This window comes from Malaclemys terrapin, chromosome 7, assembly GCF_027887155.1.
Source record: "Malaclemys terrapin pileata isolate rMalTer1 chromosome 7, rMalTer1.hap1, whole genome shotgun sequence".
NCBI classification, from domain to species: Eukaryota; Metazoa; Chordata; order Testudines; family Emydidae; genus Malaclemys; species Malaclemys terrapin.
Genome location: NC_071511.1, coordinates 126,879,323 through 126,895,191, shown reverse-complemented (window position 1 = coordinate 126,895,191; position 15,869 = coordinate 126,879,323). Strand labels below are relative to the sequence as shown.

General features: G+C 56.2%; 1 protein-coding gene across 1 annotated transcript in view; it reads left to right on the top strand.

Moving 5' to 3' along the window:
* ARHGAP19 (Rho GTPase activating protein 19) overlaps positions 1 to 9,057 on the top strand; it is a 35,758-nt gene extending 26,701 nt beyond the window's left edge. Inside the window, exons 4-12 of the mRNA XM_054036280.1 lie at positions 150 to 359; positions 704 to 930; positions 1,438 to 1,524; positions 2,560 to 2,625; positions 3,476 to 3,664; positions 3,867 to 3,965; positions 5,812 to 5,904; positions 7,034 to 7,108; positions 7,920 to 9,057. Of these exons, the coding sequence (XP_053892255.1) occupies positions 150 to 359; positions 704 to 930; positions 1,438 to 1,524; positions 2,560 to 2,625; positions 3,476 to 3,664; positions 3,867 to 3,965; positions 5,812 to 5,904; positions 7,034 to 7,108; positions 7,920 to 7,976 (1,103 nt within the window). The 3' untranslated portion in view covers positions 7,977 to 9,057. The remainder of the gene's footprint in view (positions 1 to 149; positions 360 to 703; positions 931 to 1,437; positions 1,525 to 2,559; positions 2,626 to 3,475; positions 3,665 to 3,866; positions 3,966 to 5,811; positions 5,905 to 7,033; positions 7,109 to 7,919) is intronic.
* Positions 9,058 to 15,869: the final 6,812 nt, after the last annotated feature.

Genomic DNA, 15,869 nt, shown 5'->3' with positions numbered 1-15,869 from the left:
GGGGTTGTATATAGCCCACTGAGTAAGGTTTTCTCTATGGGATCCCATACAGGTGGCTAGAAGGGAAATTGGGAGAGGGCTCCTTGTGTCAAAGGTCGGGAGCCCCCTCTTCGTGATGAGTGATCTCTCTCCTACTCCCTGCCGAGCAGATCTGCGAATGGAGGGCTTGTTTCGCGTGCCGGGGAACAGTCTCCGGCAGCAGATCCTGAAGGATGCCCTGAACAGTGGGGTGGATATTGACCTGGAATCGGGGGAGTTTCACCCCAACGATGTGGCCTCTCTGCTGAAGATGTTCCTGGGTGAATTACCAGAGCCCCTGCTGACACACAAGCACTTCCAAGCCCACCTCAAAATTGCAGGTGAGTAGACAAGAGGGGCAGCGATAGACACAAGGGATGGGAGCTGAGCGAGCCTCCTCCAGGGCAGCGTATGTCAACTGGCCACACCCTGGGATGTTCGTCTCTTTCAGCACCTGGGTCTTGTGCCGGGGAGGGAATGACCCCGAGGATGTTCTTCTTGTGTCTGTTTCAGCCCCGGGGGCAGGAGTTAACCATACCCACCTGGGGGATGTGAAGGGTTCCTGGGGGTGATGGAGCCAGGGTAGGCATGTCTGTGGGGGAGGGTTGGGTAACTGGCCAGTATGGACCTAGCTTCCTGGTTACGGGGTTCCAAGTGGCTTCAGCTCCTGCGCCCTGGCTTGCAGGCCTGATGCAGTTTGATGACAAGGGGAACAAGACCAGCGCGCCGGATAAGGAGCGGCAGATCGAAGCCCTGCAGCTGCTCTTCCTGATCCTCCCCCCGCCCAATCGCAGCCTGCTCAAGCTCTTGCTGGACCTGCTCTACCAAACGGCCAAGAAACAGGACAAGAACAAGATGTCTGCCCACAACCTGGCGCTCATGTTTGCACCCCACGTCCTGTGGCCCCGAAATGTAAGCAACTGCAGGGCAGAACAGTGCAGCTGGGAGGGACTCTGGATTACAACAGTAGATGGGCCGTGGGCCAGGACGGGAGGGTGCTGGCCAGGCTGTGTGGGGGACATAGGAGAGGGAGAGTGGGTGGGGCTGACAGTCAAGCCAGGGGCCTTGGCAGAGCTGTGTTGGGGGACGCTGGTGCCATGGCCGCTGCCTGCCATATGAGTGACAGCCGTGTATATTGCTTCCTCTTTTTCAATACGTCTGAAGTCACCAAACTCCTGCTGTATCTAGGAATTGCCTTGTGAGCGATGCACGTGGCCTGGGGGATGCACCGCAGCCCTTTCTCTGCAGGGCTGAGAGCTTGGGCTGTCCTGGGGCAGGCTTTGGCCCTGGTGCAGTCTGCCGATGGGCATGCTGTGTGTCCAGTGCAATAGAGGGACAGGAACGTCCCCGCGGAGTCTGGCAGCACCGTCTGCCCCCTCCCCTTCTAATGCTCGTGCTTGGCCTTCGTCCCCTCGCCAGGTGACAGCAAACGACCTGCAGGAGAATATCACAAAGCTGAATGACGGCGTGGCCTTCATGATCAAACACTCGCAGAAACTCTTCAAGGTCAGTGCGCCCCACGAGGGCCTCTACCCCTGCTCTCCCTGTCGCTTCCACATGCCCTTCCTGGAGGGGCTCGCAGGGTGCTGTGGCTGGCTGGTGACGCTGCCTGTGCTCTCCTGAGAGGGGATAGCTGAGCAAGTGCCAAGCCAGTGACCCAGCAGAAGCGAAGTGCACAGGTGTGCGATGCCCGAACTTGGCCTCTTCCTCCTTTGCTGGTTGACAGCACCCTCTGCAGGCCAGTTCAGGCACTGGCTTTGGCAGGCTCTGAAGCATGTTTGTTTCATAGGGGACGTTCACAAAGGCCATTTCTGGGGACCTTAGGGTCCCTGTGTACAGGAGAACATCTCCTGGGGCTCTCCCGTGGTGAGTGCTGGTAGGAGTTGAATCTGTATGCAGGTGGGATGCCCTCGGTCTCATAGCTATTCATGCCCGTGGCGAAGCCTCTCCCAGGGCTGCGGCTGAGCTGGTAGGCTGCGAGCGGAGGAGAAGCCCAGCACTGCACGCTCCAGGTGCAGGGTGGGTTAGTGGGACATTGCTGAGGGGCTCTCTGCCCCAGTCCAGGTTCTCTCGGGGAGGATCGAGTTCATTTGCAGGGTAGCCTGTGTCTTGGCCATGCAGCACACTTGCCAGTCACGCTAAGGGTCTCCAAGGCCTGGAGCTGCCGTTTTCAGGAAAGCAGTTCTCAGCATGCCCATTTTCTCTCTGCAAGGCCCCACCATCTCTAGGTGAGCATTTCCTCCTCTCTTAGTCAGGCTCCGGCTCGGGGTGCCCACGGCTGGGGGAGTTGTTTGCAAATGGAGAAAGCACTTGAGACCCTTTTCAGGGTACGTTGGGCTGGCCGTACTCTCTCTGTTCCACTGGGGTTGGTTTCGTGTCCCAGCAGAAGCGCATTGTACCTGCATGGACAGAGAAAAGCGCTAGTGAAGCCACTGGCTCCTGGAGTGCGGAGGGGCCGGTGGGGTGTGCAGCGTGGTGCAGGGCCCATGGGAAATGCCAGCTCTCGTCGGTGCTCACTGTCTGCCTTCCCTTCCTGCCCAGGCTCCGGCATACGTTCGAGAGCGTGCCAGGCTGCACTACCTGGGGTCCAGAGTGCACGCTTCAAAGGTGAGGACAGCAGATGAGTGGCTGCCCACGGGGAAGGAGCAGGTGCTGGGAGGAAAGTGTCACTCTGGTGCTGTGCAGAGGGCTTTACAAGTGAGAGAAGCTGAAAACTGAAACCGTGCCAAGAACCGGCTCTGCCCAGAGACGGGAGGGGGAGCTGCCATGGGACCATGACTCAGGATCACCCGGGTGATGGCACTGGAGGGAGGAGCTGGAGCATAGACACCATGGCAGCCCCCAGATCTAACACCAGGCCTATCTCTGTCCCCAGGCACCGTATGTGTAGTGACTAGATACTACTTCACTGGGCTGCTGCGTTCAAACCAACCTGAGCCGTTCACATTCACCACCGGGCTCCGGCCATTCTTGGTCCGGGACCTGCACACACTGCTGCAGCAGCAAAGGGGGCTTGGAGATCAGACCCTCCACTAGATGGGGAGAGAATTTCTCCTCTCGCTCTCCAGCACACCAGTCCTTCCCCTCCAGCTGAAGGAACTGGAATGATGCACTGGAGGGAGAGCTGCACCAAGCCCATCTCAGCCTGGGGGAGCTGCTGCCCTGTGGTGTCCAGGGGACGGGAGGAGCCAGTGGAAGTCCCCTTCTCACTGCCGCCCCCGTGCTTGGCACAGCTCGGACCGTTGCTGCACAGCAGTGGGAATGGAGTGGGACCAAGTCTTGCACGGGAGCTGGCACAGCTCTTCCTGCGGGCCCTCAGACACTGGCTGGCTTGGGTTTTGTAACGAGTCGCGTCGCTCCCTGGGATCGAGCATGCCCACCCCGTGGAGCGCAGCAGGCTGGCACTAGGGCAGGGAGTGACGTGGGGACGTGACCGTGCCCCTCTGAACTTTCCCAGGACGACCTGGATTTGCTGACGTCAGCTGGGTCCAAGGACCTCCAGCCCCTGAAGTCTCCGAAGCGGAGCAGGCTGGATCCTTCCCACCGGGAGGAGACGCAGCAGCGCACGGAGGAGGCGCTGAAGGAGCTCTTCCACCACATCCACAGCATGCCAGACTCTGCGAAGAAGAAAAAGCTCATCCGGCAGGTAGTGTTCAGGGACCGGGGGCTCGTCCGCGGGAGCACACCACTGGCTGCAGGCTCCCAGAGGCAGGACTCGCCCACAAAGCCACCCACAGATCCTGAGCATGTGTGGGGCTTGGAGCTGAGCCGGGTAGCTGGGGGGCGACTGGAAGATAGCGTAGTTGTTGGTTTAACACCTAACATGGTGCCCTGCGTGTTCTCTCTAGTTCCATAAGCATCCTGGCACTCTCACTCCTGGGCCCGATGCGCCGACACCCCCGGTCCAGAGGCGCACCCGCTCCCGCTCCTTCAGCGGCCTCATTAAGGTAACTGCAGCTCCCCGTCAGAGCGCTGTCTGCTGCGGGTCTCTGGTCACAGTCCCTCTCTGGCCCTGCCCACTGCCCTCTCCTATGCTTTGGGGAGCTCCCAAGTCTTCTCTCAGGCCTGGCTCTTTGCAGCATGTTGGGATGGTCCGGCTTAGTGAAGCCCCCTGCTCAGGTGCAGCGGTCGGAAGAGTAAACCAAGTGTTGAGGTGCCTGAGGAAAGGGGTAGAAAACAAAACGGAGACTGTTCCAATCCTCTGCATCAGCCCCGGGGCGTACGCGTGTGCGTACAGATCACCCTGGCTCCAGAACAGCCTAGAGGGGCCCAGGAACAGGCGACAAGCTCTGGAGGGACTGAAAAGCCTGGGACCGTTTACTGGAGAGAGGGGCCAGGAGAGGGATATGAAATACTGAATGGTTCAGAGAAAATAGCCTGTGCTCTAGTTACCCTGCGTAATGGCAGGGCAATGATATCAGGAGACAACACATGTAAATCATAGGGTTAGAAGGGACCACAAGGGTCATCTAGTCCAGTGGTTCTCAACCTTTGTGATACCAGGGACTGGCTTGCTGCCTTCCCAACCTGTGTCAGGGAGATCTCCGGGTCCGGCGCCGGTCCACAGACTGGTCGTTGAGAAACACTGAGCTGGTCTAACCCCTAGCTGAGATTCAGGATTTGTTGTGTCTAACCCATCCCAGAGAGATGGCTGTCTAGCCTCCTTCGGAAACCTCCAGCGAAGCAGCTTCTACGACCTCCCTAGGCAGGCTGTGCCATTGGTCTACTGCTCTTATCGTTTCTGAGATTTAATTTAAATGTAAAACTGCTAAGACCTTTCTACACCATGCATAACCAGTTGGGGAACTCACTGCCCCAGGCTGTCATAGCTAGTAAGAGATGGGACTAGCTGCTTCTCCAGATAATCAGCACATCTGCAGGTACGTTAGAGTAACAATAATGTCGCTGTGAGGATAGAAACATCCTGCACCAGGGCATGAGGCAGCCACCACTTGACAGCTGGGGAAAGAAATTTCCCTTGTGGTGGGTAACTCCCCAGTTCCCTCTGGGTGTTTCACACCTTCCTCTGGATAGCTTGTGTCAGTCACTGTCAGACAGGATATCGGGCGAAATGGGCCCATTCTGGTCTCAGGCCCAGTGTTTGTGCCCATGCAAAGTCAAGCTAGTGTCTTTCATCCTTCTGTGACAGTCAGTCTGACTGCCAGAGAGATATGTTAGCCCTAGAATGATAAAGACCCTTTTTCTTACCAGCTGAGAAGGGGTTACCTCAGGTCAGTTCAGGACACCGGAGTCCAATTAAGGGCTGCTGGAGACCTTTACAAACCCCTCCTCTGGTGAGAGAGGGAGTGGAGAGCTGAATGCCTGTTTAGGGGAACGACTGACACCCCAGGGCCTATAACAGGACAACACCCCCCAGCGAGGGGGCAGGGGAAGGTTTGTTTGTGTTTGTAAATTGGTTTCTCTTTGTTCGGTGGAGGAGCGCTCCTAGGGCCTGCCCCGATGCCTATCTCCAAAATCCTGATAAGTAAACCCAAGGGGGAAGAGAAACACTGTCCCAAGTGTGGCTGCTTTACCCCAGACCCCGCCACCGCCAGAGGGGGAAGTGCTGGGAGGAGGTGCCCTGCCACACCTTTCTTTGAGCGAACCTTGTTGGGTCAGATTTCAGGTTGGTCCTGTTTGCGGGGAGTCTTTTGCTTCTTTTCCCAACATCCAGCTGCTGGCCATGTGAGCCTGTGATTTCAACCCAGAATCCGCATCCTGTCCCAGCGCTCCCTTCCCCGCTTAAGGCCTCTCTCAGCACTTACCAACAACCCTCTCTTCTTTCTAACTCAGAGGAGGATGCTGGGGAACCCACTGATCTTGGAAAGGAAAAGCAGGGATTCCACACCGGAATCAGAGCGAGCCAGCAAAGAGAACCTCCACCTGGTAAGAGCTGTGCCTGGGGCTGCGTGTGCTGCCTGGAGGGGAGGTGGTACATGGGACTTCGCTTCACCGAGGGAGTGTTGGCTGCGCTCTGCCGGAGTCTGGGCCTGTGGATGATCTGTCTGCAATCAGACACGAGGCCAGAAGATGCCATTCTGGGGACAGCCCTTTGTGCAACCCAAGGCTTGGAATGGAGACAGCCCTGGAGTTCAGTGCTGGTTCTCACCTGGGCGGTGCGCCTCTGGCTCCAGTCGTGCTGTGGAAGTTCTCTCCTGGCTTCTCTGCCCTCCATAGTTTATCCCATTATATCCGCCTTGCTCTCTCACTCCTCCTAAAGCTGCTTCTCCCACTTCCCCCGGATCTTGCCATGGCGCTCTCTGAGAGACTGAGCTGAAGATTCATGTTAGGAGCACAGGACCTCCTGGCCATGGAGTCCAGTCCCTGATATCGCAGGGAAGCCCTGTCAGATTGTCCCCATCATTAACTTATCAAGCTCCATCTTCAAACTAGTAGGTTGTTTGCTCCACTGCTCCTACTGGGAGGCTGCTCCAGATTGCTTCCCTGTGAGGGTTAGAAACCACCTTCTCATTTCAGCCTTCGCTCCATTTGCTCTGGTGCCAGCAGTGTCCTTTAACTGCAGCAGTTCTTCTCCCTCCCAGGGTATTTATAGAGAGCAACTGATCCCCTCTCAGCCTGCACTGTGCTAGGCTGAACAAGCCACCATCTTCCAGTCTCCTCTCGGAAGCTCGCTCTCCGTTCCCCTGATCATCCTAGGAGCCCTCTGCACCGTTCCAATTTGAATTCAGATTATTTTCATATTGGCCTCCGGGCCAGCCCTGCATCTTTCCTCTCGCTCCGTCAGTGCCAGGCCCAGGTCGGTTTGGTGGGTTAATCTAGACTAACCAGCAGCTAAAGGCAAAGGCATCTGCTCCCTGTACAGGAGATCATTGTCCTTTGTGCGGTAACACCATGTCCAGTGCCAGTCAGGGTGAATTTGGACTTGGGTAAGAGACTAACCATCTACTTAGCATGGTCTGCTTGCAAGGAAGAACTTGGAGTATCAGTTCATCCCCCAGCCTGTCCCTGCTCCCTCTGAGCCTTCTGCCTCTCTCACCATTTAAACTGTTTCCAGTTACAGAGACCGCCTGAATCTCCAGCAAGTCATGGCACCCGAGCAAAGTTGAAATTGTCTGAGGGCAGGAAAGAGGTGAGAAATTCTGCACACATGTTGTCCTCCACACCACTCCAGCACATGTAAACCCCTGCATCCCATTGCATTCTAAATTGTGGTCTGTGCCTGCCTTCATCTTGAATATGGGCACGAGGCCTGCAGGATGACAGATCCCAGCACGCAATGCTCCATCTCGGTTTAAGTGGCCTGGATCATTGCGTCCCAGGAGCTGCAGTGCCCTGGGTCTTTCTCTCTGTGTCAAAGATGAGGGTTGCTGCGACCTGCTGTGTGTGCTTGGCCCCTTTGGAAGTCAGGGAGGGGGTGTCTCACGCTGGGCTTCCAAACGTCGTCACCCAGAATGAGTGGGGAGGATTGAACAGATTGACTAGGTGCAGCTGTCAGGCTGCCTGCGAGCAGCCGGTGTGGTGCTTTGGAATGTGCTGGGCCTGCTCTAGGGCCTGGTTAAAAGCCCCCTGGGAAGGGAGTTCATCCCAGGTCCCAGGGCTGAATGGCAGCCCCAGCCAGGCAACGCGCTGTCTGAAACTTGCTGGGCTGGCAGCGGGTGTCCGAGGGAGGGACAGAGTGACAGGAGCAGCAGCATGGTGGTGGTAGAGATAGGTGCTGGCTTGGCGGGTCCTAGAGGAGGAGACAGGAGGGCGACCAGTTACTGACCCTGTAGGGATTGTTCATACAGTGTGCCAGCTCGTAGGAGACGCTGAATAGCTGAGACACCCACCACTGGGGCTGCCCCGAGACCCGGGCTTGCGGGGAGAGAAACACGACTCTTTCATGCTCAGTTATACTCCACGTTTCGGGCTTATTAACCGCTGTAATTCATCTGGCCCAGGACTCCCGTAAACATCTGCAGGCCCTTGCGCCTTCCACCAAGGAGCCGTCCGTCTGAGCAGCCAGGAACCAGCCCGTGTGTGCGGCAGACGTCTGGACTTGTAAGCTGTGAATAATGCCTGCTGCATCTCAAGCTGTGAGAGGACCGAGTGCCGCAGCCTCCAGCGATCCCTCTAACCCAGCTCACCGGGGCTTGGCTTGCAACGGGGCCTGCTGCGAGCATAGTGAGGACTCTGACTTCTTTCTGTTAATATGGGCAAACCACTATCTAACCAAGCACCTGCAGGGTGTCTGACCCTGGGTCTGAGGAAGGGCCGGAGAGCCCGTTGGAAGAAGGCAGGAGCTTTGTATTCACTGGTTTTGTTCAGTGCTCCGGGTTCTCGCGCTCTGAGCTTTTAACACGTTTGTCTTGTTTTTACCCCCTGCCTCCCATCAACAACCAGAACGGTCAGCCACGTCCCGGCAGCTAACTCTGTCTTGCTAGCTCTTGTGCAGTGGTCTCTCCTTGCGGGTATCGATGAGGGGGGGATCCCCAACTCCAGGGGTCATTTCTGCCTTCCTGACAGGCTGCATGCTGGCTTGGCCATGTCAGCCCCTGGGCAGCTGCAGGGATGTGGGGAATGGCAGCGGGAGGAGGAGAATTGGGGGGTGACATCTTCATGTCAAATGGTGAAGAAGCAGATTCCAGAATAAACTCTCGTCATCTTGATGTTAACAGAGCCCCTTAGCCACAGTCCCTGCTACTTACAGGATAGTCCGTAGAAAGCGCACAGTGAAACCAGCCCCGGGAACAGACTGCGTGGTCTCTAACTAAAGGTCAGACATAATTATAGAGGGATACTTTAAAGTGCTTGTTTAAGCAAGGGCCGTGTCTCGTGCTGGAAGGCAGGTTTCACTGCGGCTGGAGTGGATTGTGTTTCCATGTACCTGTCACCCCCCTTTGCCGTGCTTCCTCTCCCATCACGGCTGATTGCCAAGACCGTTGAGGCATCGGAAGGTCTGTCTCCTTTCTAATCGGCCGCCGGCTGCCTGACGCATTCAGCATTGCTTGTCACCTCCCGGCTGTTTCCATGGTCGAGGTCTCTGGAGGACAAGTAGGGGACAGCTCTATCGAGGAGGTGCTGAGCCAGGCAGAAGCTCTCGACTGTGAAATGGGGTTGGAGGGGGGCAGACAGGTTGTCTGGGGCTAACATGGCGGTGTGACCTCCCATGGTTCAGAAGCAGGTGGCCATGGCAGCCAGGCAGAGTCCACATGGGAGCTGTGCAGGGGCGAGGGTGTTGCTGGTGGGTGCTGGAAGCTGGCGGCAGCTTTCCAAGTGATGGCTGGAGGTAGGTTTCCCAGGCCCAGTGCCCTGGGATACGTATCTCCCTCTGCCAGTGGTACCGAAGACTGGCCTGCAGGCTGTGTTTTGTAACCAATATGCTGATTCCATACACCTTTAAGACTGGCAGGGACTTCAGACTGTCTGAACAATCAGTTAGCAAGCTGTCCCCTGAGGTGCGGGAGGAGACTGGATCTTGGCTCAGAGCTGCAGAAACGGGATGAAATCACCTAGACGCAGAATAAGCCCCAGTCGCAGCTGGTCACTGGCAGCTGTCTGGCTCATTAAGCTGAAGTGCTGTGCTAAGCCGATACCTCGGCCACATGTCTGTTTGCGAGCACTGTGGTAGATGGAGATACACAAGATCATCACTGTGAAGTAAAGATTTAATCAGTAGGGGAGCCAGCTAAACACTTCTCAGCCCTCCTAGATGGAGCAAATAATCACTGCAATCCAATTATAATTGTCTCCTAATCTTCAAGAGTCAGCAGGGGTAGAACTCCATCCATGGCAGATTCTCCATGTCTGAGGAGTGGTGACATGAGGTGTGAACAGAGACCTGGGCAGTGATGTGAGTCCAGCTCTAGGCAAGGGGCAGAGCTGTGCGTGCAGGTTCCTAACCCCGGTTTGTCCAGTGTCCGAGAAGTAGCATGCCCAGTGGGAAAGGCACTGCTAGTGGAGGTCGGGGACTGAGCTAAAGTTCTGTTCCTGGTGCTGCCACGCAACGGGCACGTGACTTGCCCAGGACACCCCACACAGTGGCAGAGGTGGGTATGGCCAGACTCCCAGTCCCCTCTTTGGATCCCTAAACCCTGCCAACAGAGAGTCAATTGGAGGTACTGGATTTGTGTGTTAATCTAAAATAACTCCACCCCTCCAGCCCCCCGCCCCCCTTTAATGAAGCAGTGAGTCACTTTACTGATAAAGGCTCAAAACTGCTTCACGTTCACAGGCAGCTAGGAGGAAAAGTGGGTTTTTAGCTCCCCTTCAAATGTTCCCGAAGCGGTGCCACGCATGGGGCTCTGTCTGGCATACAGAGAGGAGCAGCCTCTCCTTACCTGGCTCAAGGACATGCTGTGTCTTTGTGCTTAGCCTCGTTTTCCAGCTAGGAGAGGTTTGTCTCTGTCCTTCTCAGCTGAACAGCATTAACCCTGCATTCTGCATGGCTCACAAACCCCCCACCCTTTGGCTGCAGTACTGAAGTGGGGGGGCTTGAAGGTCCTGGGGAAGGATGAGGCCCATGCCTGCCCTCATTTCTAATCAATGAATACTGGGGTCCCAGCATGCTCTCCTCCATCGGATCCTTCATCCTCCATGGCCTGTCCCTCCCAGAGACAGCTGACACATGGCCTTGGGGCTCTGGGCACGTGCCAGGTAACCCTTTGGGATCCCGACTGGCCTGGCTCAGTTCCACCAGGGGCTGCTTGGCATTGCTGTGGGGGCCAGGCTTGCCCCAGCCCTGCCGTGGGCTGCCTCTGTCCCGTGAGGTTATTTGGAACAGCTCAGTCCCAGGAAGGGGTTTCTCGACCAGCCCTCTGGCCTGGGAGAGTCCAGAGAGGGAGTAAGGACATGGCTTGTGTGTCCAGTGCGGTGTCCACCAGCACGTAGAGCCGGGGCTCGTATTGCTGCGAGGCCGTGCCGGGGTAAATGGGACCCGTACAGACCCCCCCCCAGGAGCCCTTTTGTAAATAGCCTGTATCCAAATACGCGGCTGGGCAGACGGATACCTCCACCTAGCAGTAGATGAGTAACGGTTATTGCACCAAGCAAGCAGCATTGTGTGCGTGGGGCCCTGGAGCGAGCACTAGGAGGTGCTGCTGGCAGGTGAGCTCCCCCAGAGAACGAGAGCAGCAGTGATGCTGGAAAGCCTGATGGGGCGCTAGGGCCTGTGAGGAGACGTGTGCATGCCCCTGCCCTGAATGGTGACCCTGGGAAATCACAACCCTCCTGAATGCGCCCCCCCCAGTCCCCATTCAAACACTCCACGGAGCCAGAGACCCACTGAACAGCCAGCGTGGTCCTTGTGCAGGGGCAGCCCCTTCACTGGAGCCTGGTGCTATTCCGGTCCAGGTCATTGGCCAGTCCCCTCTACCCAGTGAGACAGGCCAGGTGCCCGGTTAGTGCCTCCCTCCAGCCTCTGCTCCTAGCCTCAGTCCTTGCGCAGGGGCACTGCCTGTCTCCTAGCTCCCCAGGGAAGGAGGGCAGAGTTCAGGCTCCTGACAGATCCCAGCTTGGCCTGGCTATTAACTGGGTTACTTCTCGCTGGCCCCAGTGCAGGGTTTCTGGATTCCACAGAAATACTGTTAGTTCTACCGGGACTTTGTCTGTGGGGATTTCAGTGCAGGACACAAGGGATCAGAGCCCCGCTGGCAGCACCCTCTGTCCTGTGGGCAGAGGGGGTTAGTGGTGTGTCTCTGGGCGTTGCCAGCCCAGCTGCAGAGGCCACAGGAGCTGCCAGAAACCACTGGGTGCCAACTCGTCACTTATGGGCACAGGGGCTGGAATAGCTACGGAGCACCCCTAGCCTGGGCTGAGCTGGGAGTGGCTCTGCTGTTGAAGTGGCCTCGTGAGCCCAGCCCCAGAGCCCAGGCATTCTGTGTCATTTTTAATCTCTGTCCTTATTTATAAGTGCGTGTATGATCAGTCTGGCGTCTCCTCTCCATGCCTTAACGGGGAGTTCCCATATTAAAGGCTTGTTAGTGCTCTACACTCAGTGGCTTATTCTCGGCTTCACTAGGTCACCTCCTGCTGTTCGGTGAGGATTTGGGGGTGGGTTTGTTTGCTGCGGGGTGGGGGGATAGCTGTTTACCAAGCCAGTCCCTTCATCTGGTCTTGTCAGCTGGGCATGGGCGGGGTGACTCGGGCAGCACTGACCCTGCGGGATGGTGGAGGGGAGGAGGCGTATCAGAACGGCCAGACTGGGTCAGACCAAAGGTCCATCTAGCCCAGTATCTTGTCTTCCAACAGCAGCCAATGACAAGTGCCCCAGAGGGAATGAACAGAACAGGGAATCATCGAGTGATCCATCCCCTGTCGCCCAGTCCCAGCCTCTGGCAAACAGAGGCTAGGGACACCATCCCTAGAGGCACTGTGAAGCCACGCTCCTACCCATTTGGGGTCTTTAAAGGTTTCCTGCAAGCAGCAGGGGTCCCCCACACATGCTGATGGAGTGTTCCTTCAGCTGGCCTCCATAAGCACCCCGCCACTTTTAATCCGGGTGGATGAAAATCAGAGTTTTTAATTTACATTTTTTTAAAAAAGATTTAAAACTATTATTTTTAAATGTGTACTCTGCTCACTCTTTGCTTTCTGCCCATTTCATCGTCTTAAATAGCTGAAGTGGATGTTTTGTGCTTGTTTAATTCGTTTCCTGATTCTTAGTAGAATTTTGGATTCTAAAGTCTTTTTTTCTGCCAAGAACCTTCACACTTAAAATGTTCCTCTGGGCTGTAAAAGACCAACCCAGGGCCTCATTAATGTCCTTGTTGTGAGAGGAGCTCGGACACAAACTGGAGAAGCAGACAGCCTGTGTACCATTTGCAACCAACACTCCCTTCCCGTACCGTGAGCCTCTACCAGGCAAGAGAGCTGTAATGCTTCGCCCAGGCTGCCCTCCGTCATTGGAGCTGTGCTCCTAAATCTGAAATGTCTACCCCCTGCTACCCACAGATGGTCTGTGTGTTGAAAAACAGGCCCCCGGGACTTTATTCGTGTATTGGAAATGGAACTCCCTTCGCAGTGTTAACCCTGACACATTTGGGTTCGAAGTGACAGCGATTTTATGCCACAAAGAGGTTTTTCATAAAAATACAGATTTAGCTGCTGATACTGCAAACACTTACGCCCGTGCTTCCGCTTACCCAGCCGAGCCGGGGCACTGAAGTCATGGGCCTGGGCGTGAGGAAAGGTACAGGAATTGCGGCCTTCATTTCCAATATTTTGGTTTTTGCCAATAGTAGTTTTGTAAATTCAGATGAGATACCCAGCCTGTACTTGCACTGGGGGGAAAAACCCACTTCATAATACATTTTTAACAGCACAAATTGTCAAATTAGTTTTACGAAACCGCAACCTCATTGAAATCAATGATTAAAATCGCCTTGAATCACTTCACCCTGGTTTCAATTTGACGTGTGGTTTTCATTTAATCTCTTCTACGGTCATGTGGTGTTGCTGGGAGCTGTCAAACAGCTGCTATGTTTCACCCCAGCACTGGCTGCATTGTGTGGATTGGAGACAGGATTAGATCTATAACATCATTTTTACAGCGTAGTTTGCCTGGAACAAGTGATCATTTTGGCTGGGTGAATAAACGACTTTTTTTTTTTTTTCTCTCATCCCCTTGGTAATGGGCATTAGATTTTGTGCTGGGGCTGCTAAATGGTGTATGAAGATAGATGCAGACAGCTCTGGGCTGTGTTCCCATGGAATTCGGAGCCTCGTCTGGGATTCCGATGTCTGGCTGGCAGCTCGACTGCGGGACCCCATCTCTGAGGCTGCATGGGACTCCATCCTGCTTTGATCCTCTCTTAGCTGGAGGGGGTGTTCAGGGGTTCTGGGAGTTTAATTCCGGGGCTGGTCTCTGTGCGGAGACCAGCTGGAAGCTGTGCCCAGCATTACGCTCAGCCGGTGCTGGGCTCCATGGTGGCACCTCTCAGCGGGAACTTCCCAGGGGCTGAGTTTAGTGCAAACCATTAATGTCAAATGCAGACTGGGGAGCAGTGTGGGCTGAGACGCTTAGCCAGCCAGTCAGGGCTTCCTCCTCCCAGACGCTCAGGCATTGGGCCTACCTCGAGTGCTCAGGTCTCTCCTCCCCGCCTGGGGGCCCAGGGCCATGCTGGGGATGGGGAGAAGGGGGACTCGGAGCCCCTCGCTGTTTGGCAGTAGGCAGAGCTGCAGCTGGCTGGGCCTGGCCCGATGTTAGCTTTGCCACTGGCGTCAATGGGAGCAGGCGCAGGCTTGTCATGAGGATAGAGTTCTGGCCTTGCTGGTTAATTTCTCTTTCTCTTCCATGGCTTGGGACTGTCTCCCTCCAGTGTCAGAGACTGGTCTGTGCCTTGCTGGGGGAGGAGGAAGCCGCCTGGCAGCCTGAGGCTGGCATTGCCCCAGCCGGGTGCATCTGAATCATGGAGCAACTTGCAAAGGACTTTGCCCCGGCCTATTTCGCACGGTGTCCCAGGAGCTGGCTGCGTGAGCGGCGTTTTCCAACCTCCCACTGCCAGATGTCCAGGGAGAGTGTCTGTGATTCTGCTTCTCCCAGGGCTTTCAGTTAACAGCGAAGCCACTGCTTGTACTGCCCCTTAGCCCCGCGAAGCCCAGCCAGTCCCAGCAGGGTGCAGACGGAGGGGGAATAAGGGGGGGAAACGGGGACAAGATCCAGTTAAAAAGTAATGTACAGGGGGTGGCGCTGTGCCTATCCCACTAATACCCTCCCGCATGAAAAGGGAAGAACTAAAACCCACCGTTCCTGCCCCCTCTGGGGGCAGCTTGTTCCTGTCTGGCCTGGCTCATCTCAGGAGTCAGCCTCCCTCCATGTGTCACGGCATAAAGTTCCCTTCCTGGGGCTCGTTGCCGTGTTTGGAGTTGTGATGCTGGGAGGGAAGGTGGAGTTCTTCGAGTGATTGCTCATATCGATTCCAAGGAGTGCGTGTTGTGTGTACGGTCGTTGGAACGTTTTCCCTTAGCAGCTCCTGTCGGTTGGCTGTGGAGCCCTCTGGAGTGGCGCCTTCATGGCGCTTAATATACAACCCTGCCGCCCTGGCCCCTCCTCAGTTCCTTTGTACAGCCAGTGACAGTCGTTGGAACTGCGGCCGCATGCCTAGCAAGTGCTTCCCTTCGCGTACTTTCTGATACTTGTAGTTTAGTTCTTAGTTAGTGGCTATAGTGATAGACAAGGTTGGGGAGTGGCTTTTTTCCTCCAATCCCTAACCCCTTCCCCCTTGGGCTCTGGGACATGCCGCGAGCCCAGGGGTTCAAACCCTGCGGAGCCTGCAGCAAACCTATGCCAACGAGCGACCCCCACAACTCGTGTCTGAAGTGCCTGGGGGAAGCGCACCAATCAGACAAGTGCAAAATCTGCAGAGCTTCCTGCCCCAGGACGAAAACGGAGCGAGACTTCCGACTGAAACAATTGCGGATGGAATCTGCTCTTCTTCGGCCCCAGCCTGCCGCGGACCGTCAGGACCCGGCACCGAGCGCGTCTGTACGGAGCGCCCTGGCCAGTGACGTGTTGCCGAGGAAGGACTCTAACCTAAGACACCCTCGGCACTGGTGCTCCCTGGCACTGCTCCCACTCACCAGTGCCTCACAAGCGGCATAGGGAGACCGGCGGGGCGCTCCCTGGTGCCAAAGACAGCGGGACCAGCAGACACATCACTAGTGCGTCCCGCAAAGGAGCACTCGGCACCAAAACAGCAGGAGTTGGCACCGTTGAGTTCAGTTCCCCTGAGGGGACCGGCGAGTCCAGTGCCTGGCGACTCCCCGGAGCAGTGCCAGGTGGAGAAGCTAGAGCTGCCCTTCACCCCGGACACTTTTGAGGCTGCCAGGGATCTTGTTGCCATGATGGCACCACAGCCCCCAGCGGTCAGGGACAATTCTCCGGCTCCGTCTAGAGGCAAGCCGGCCATGCT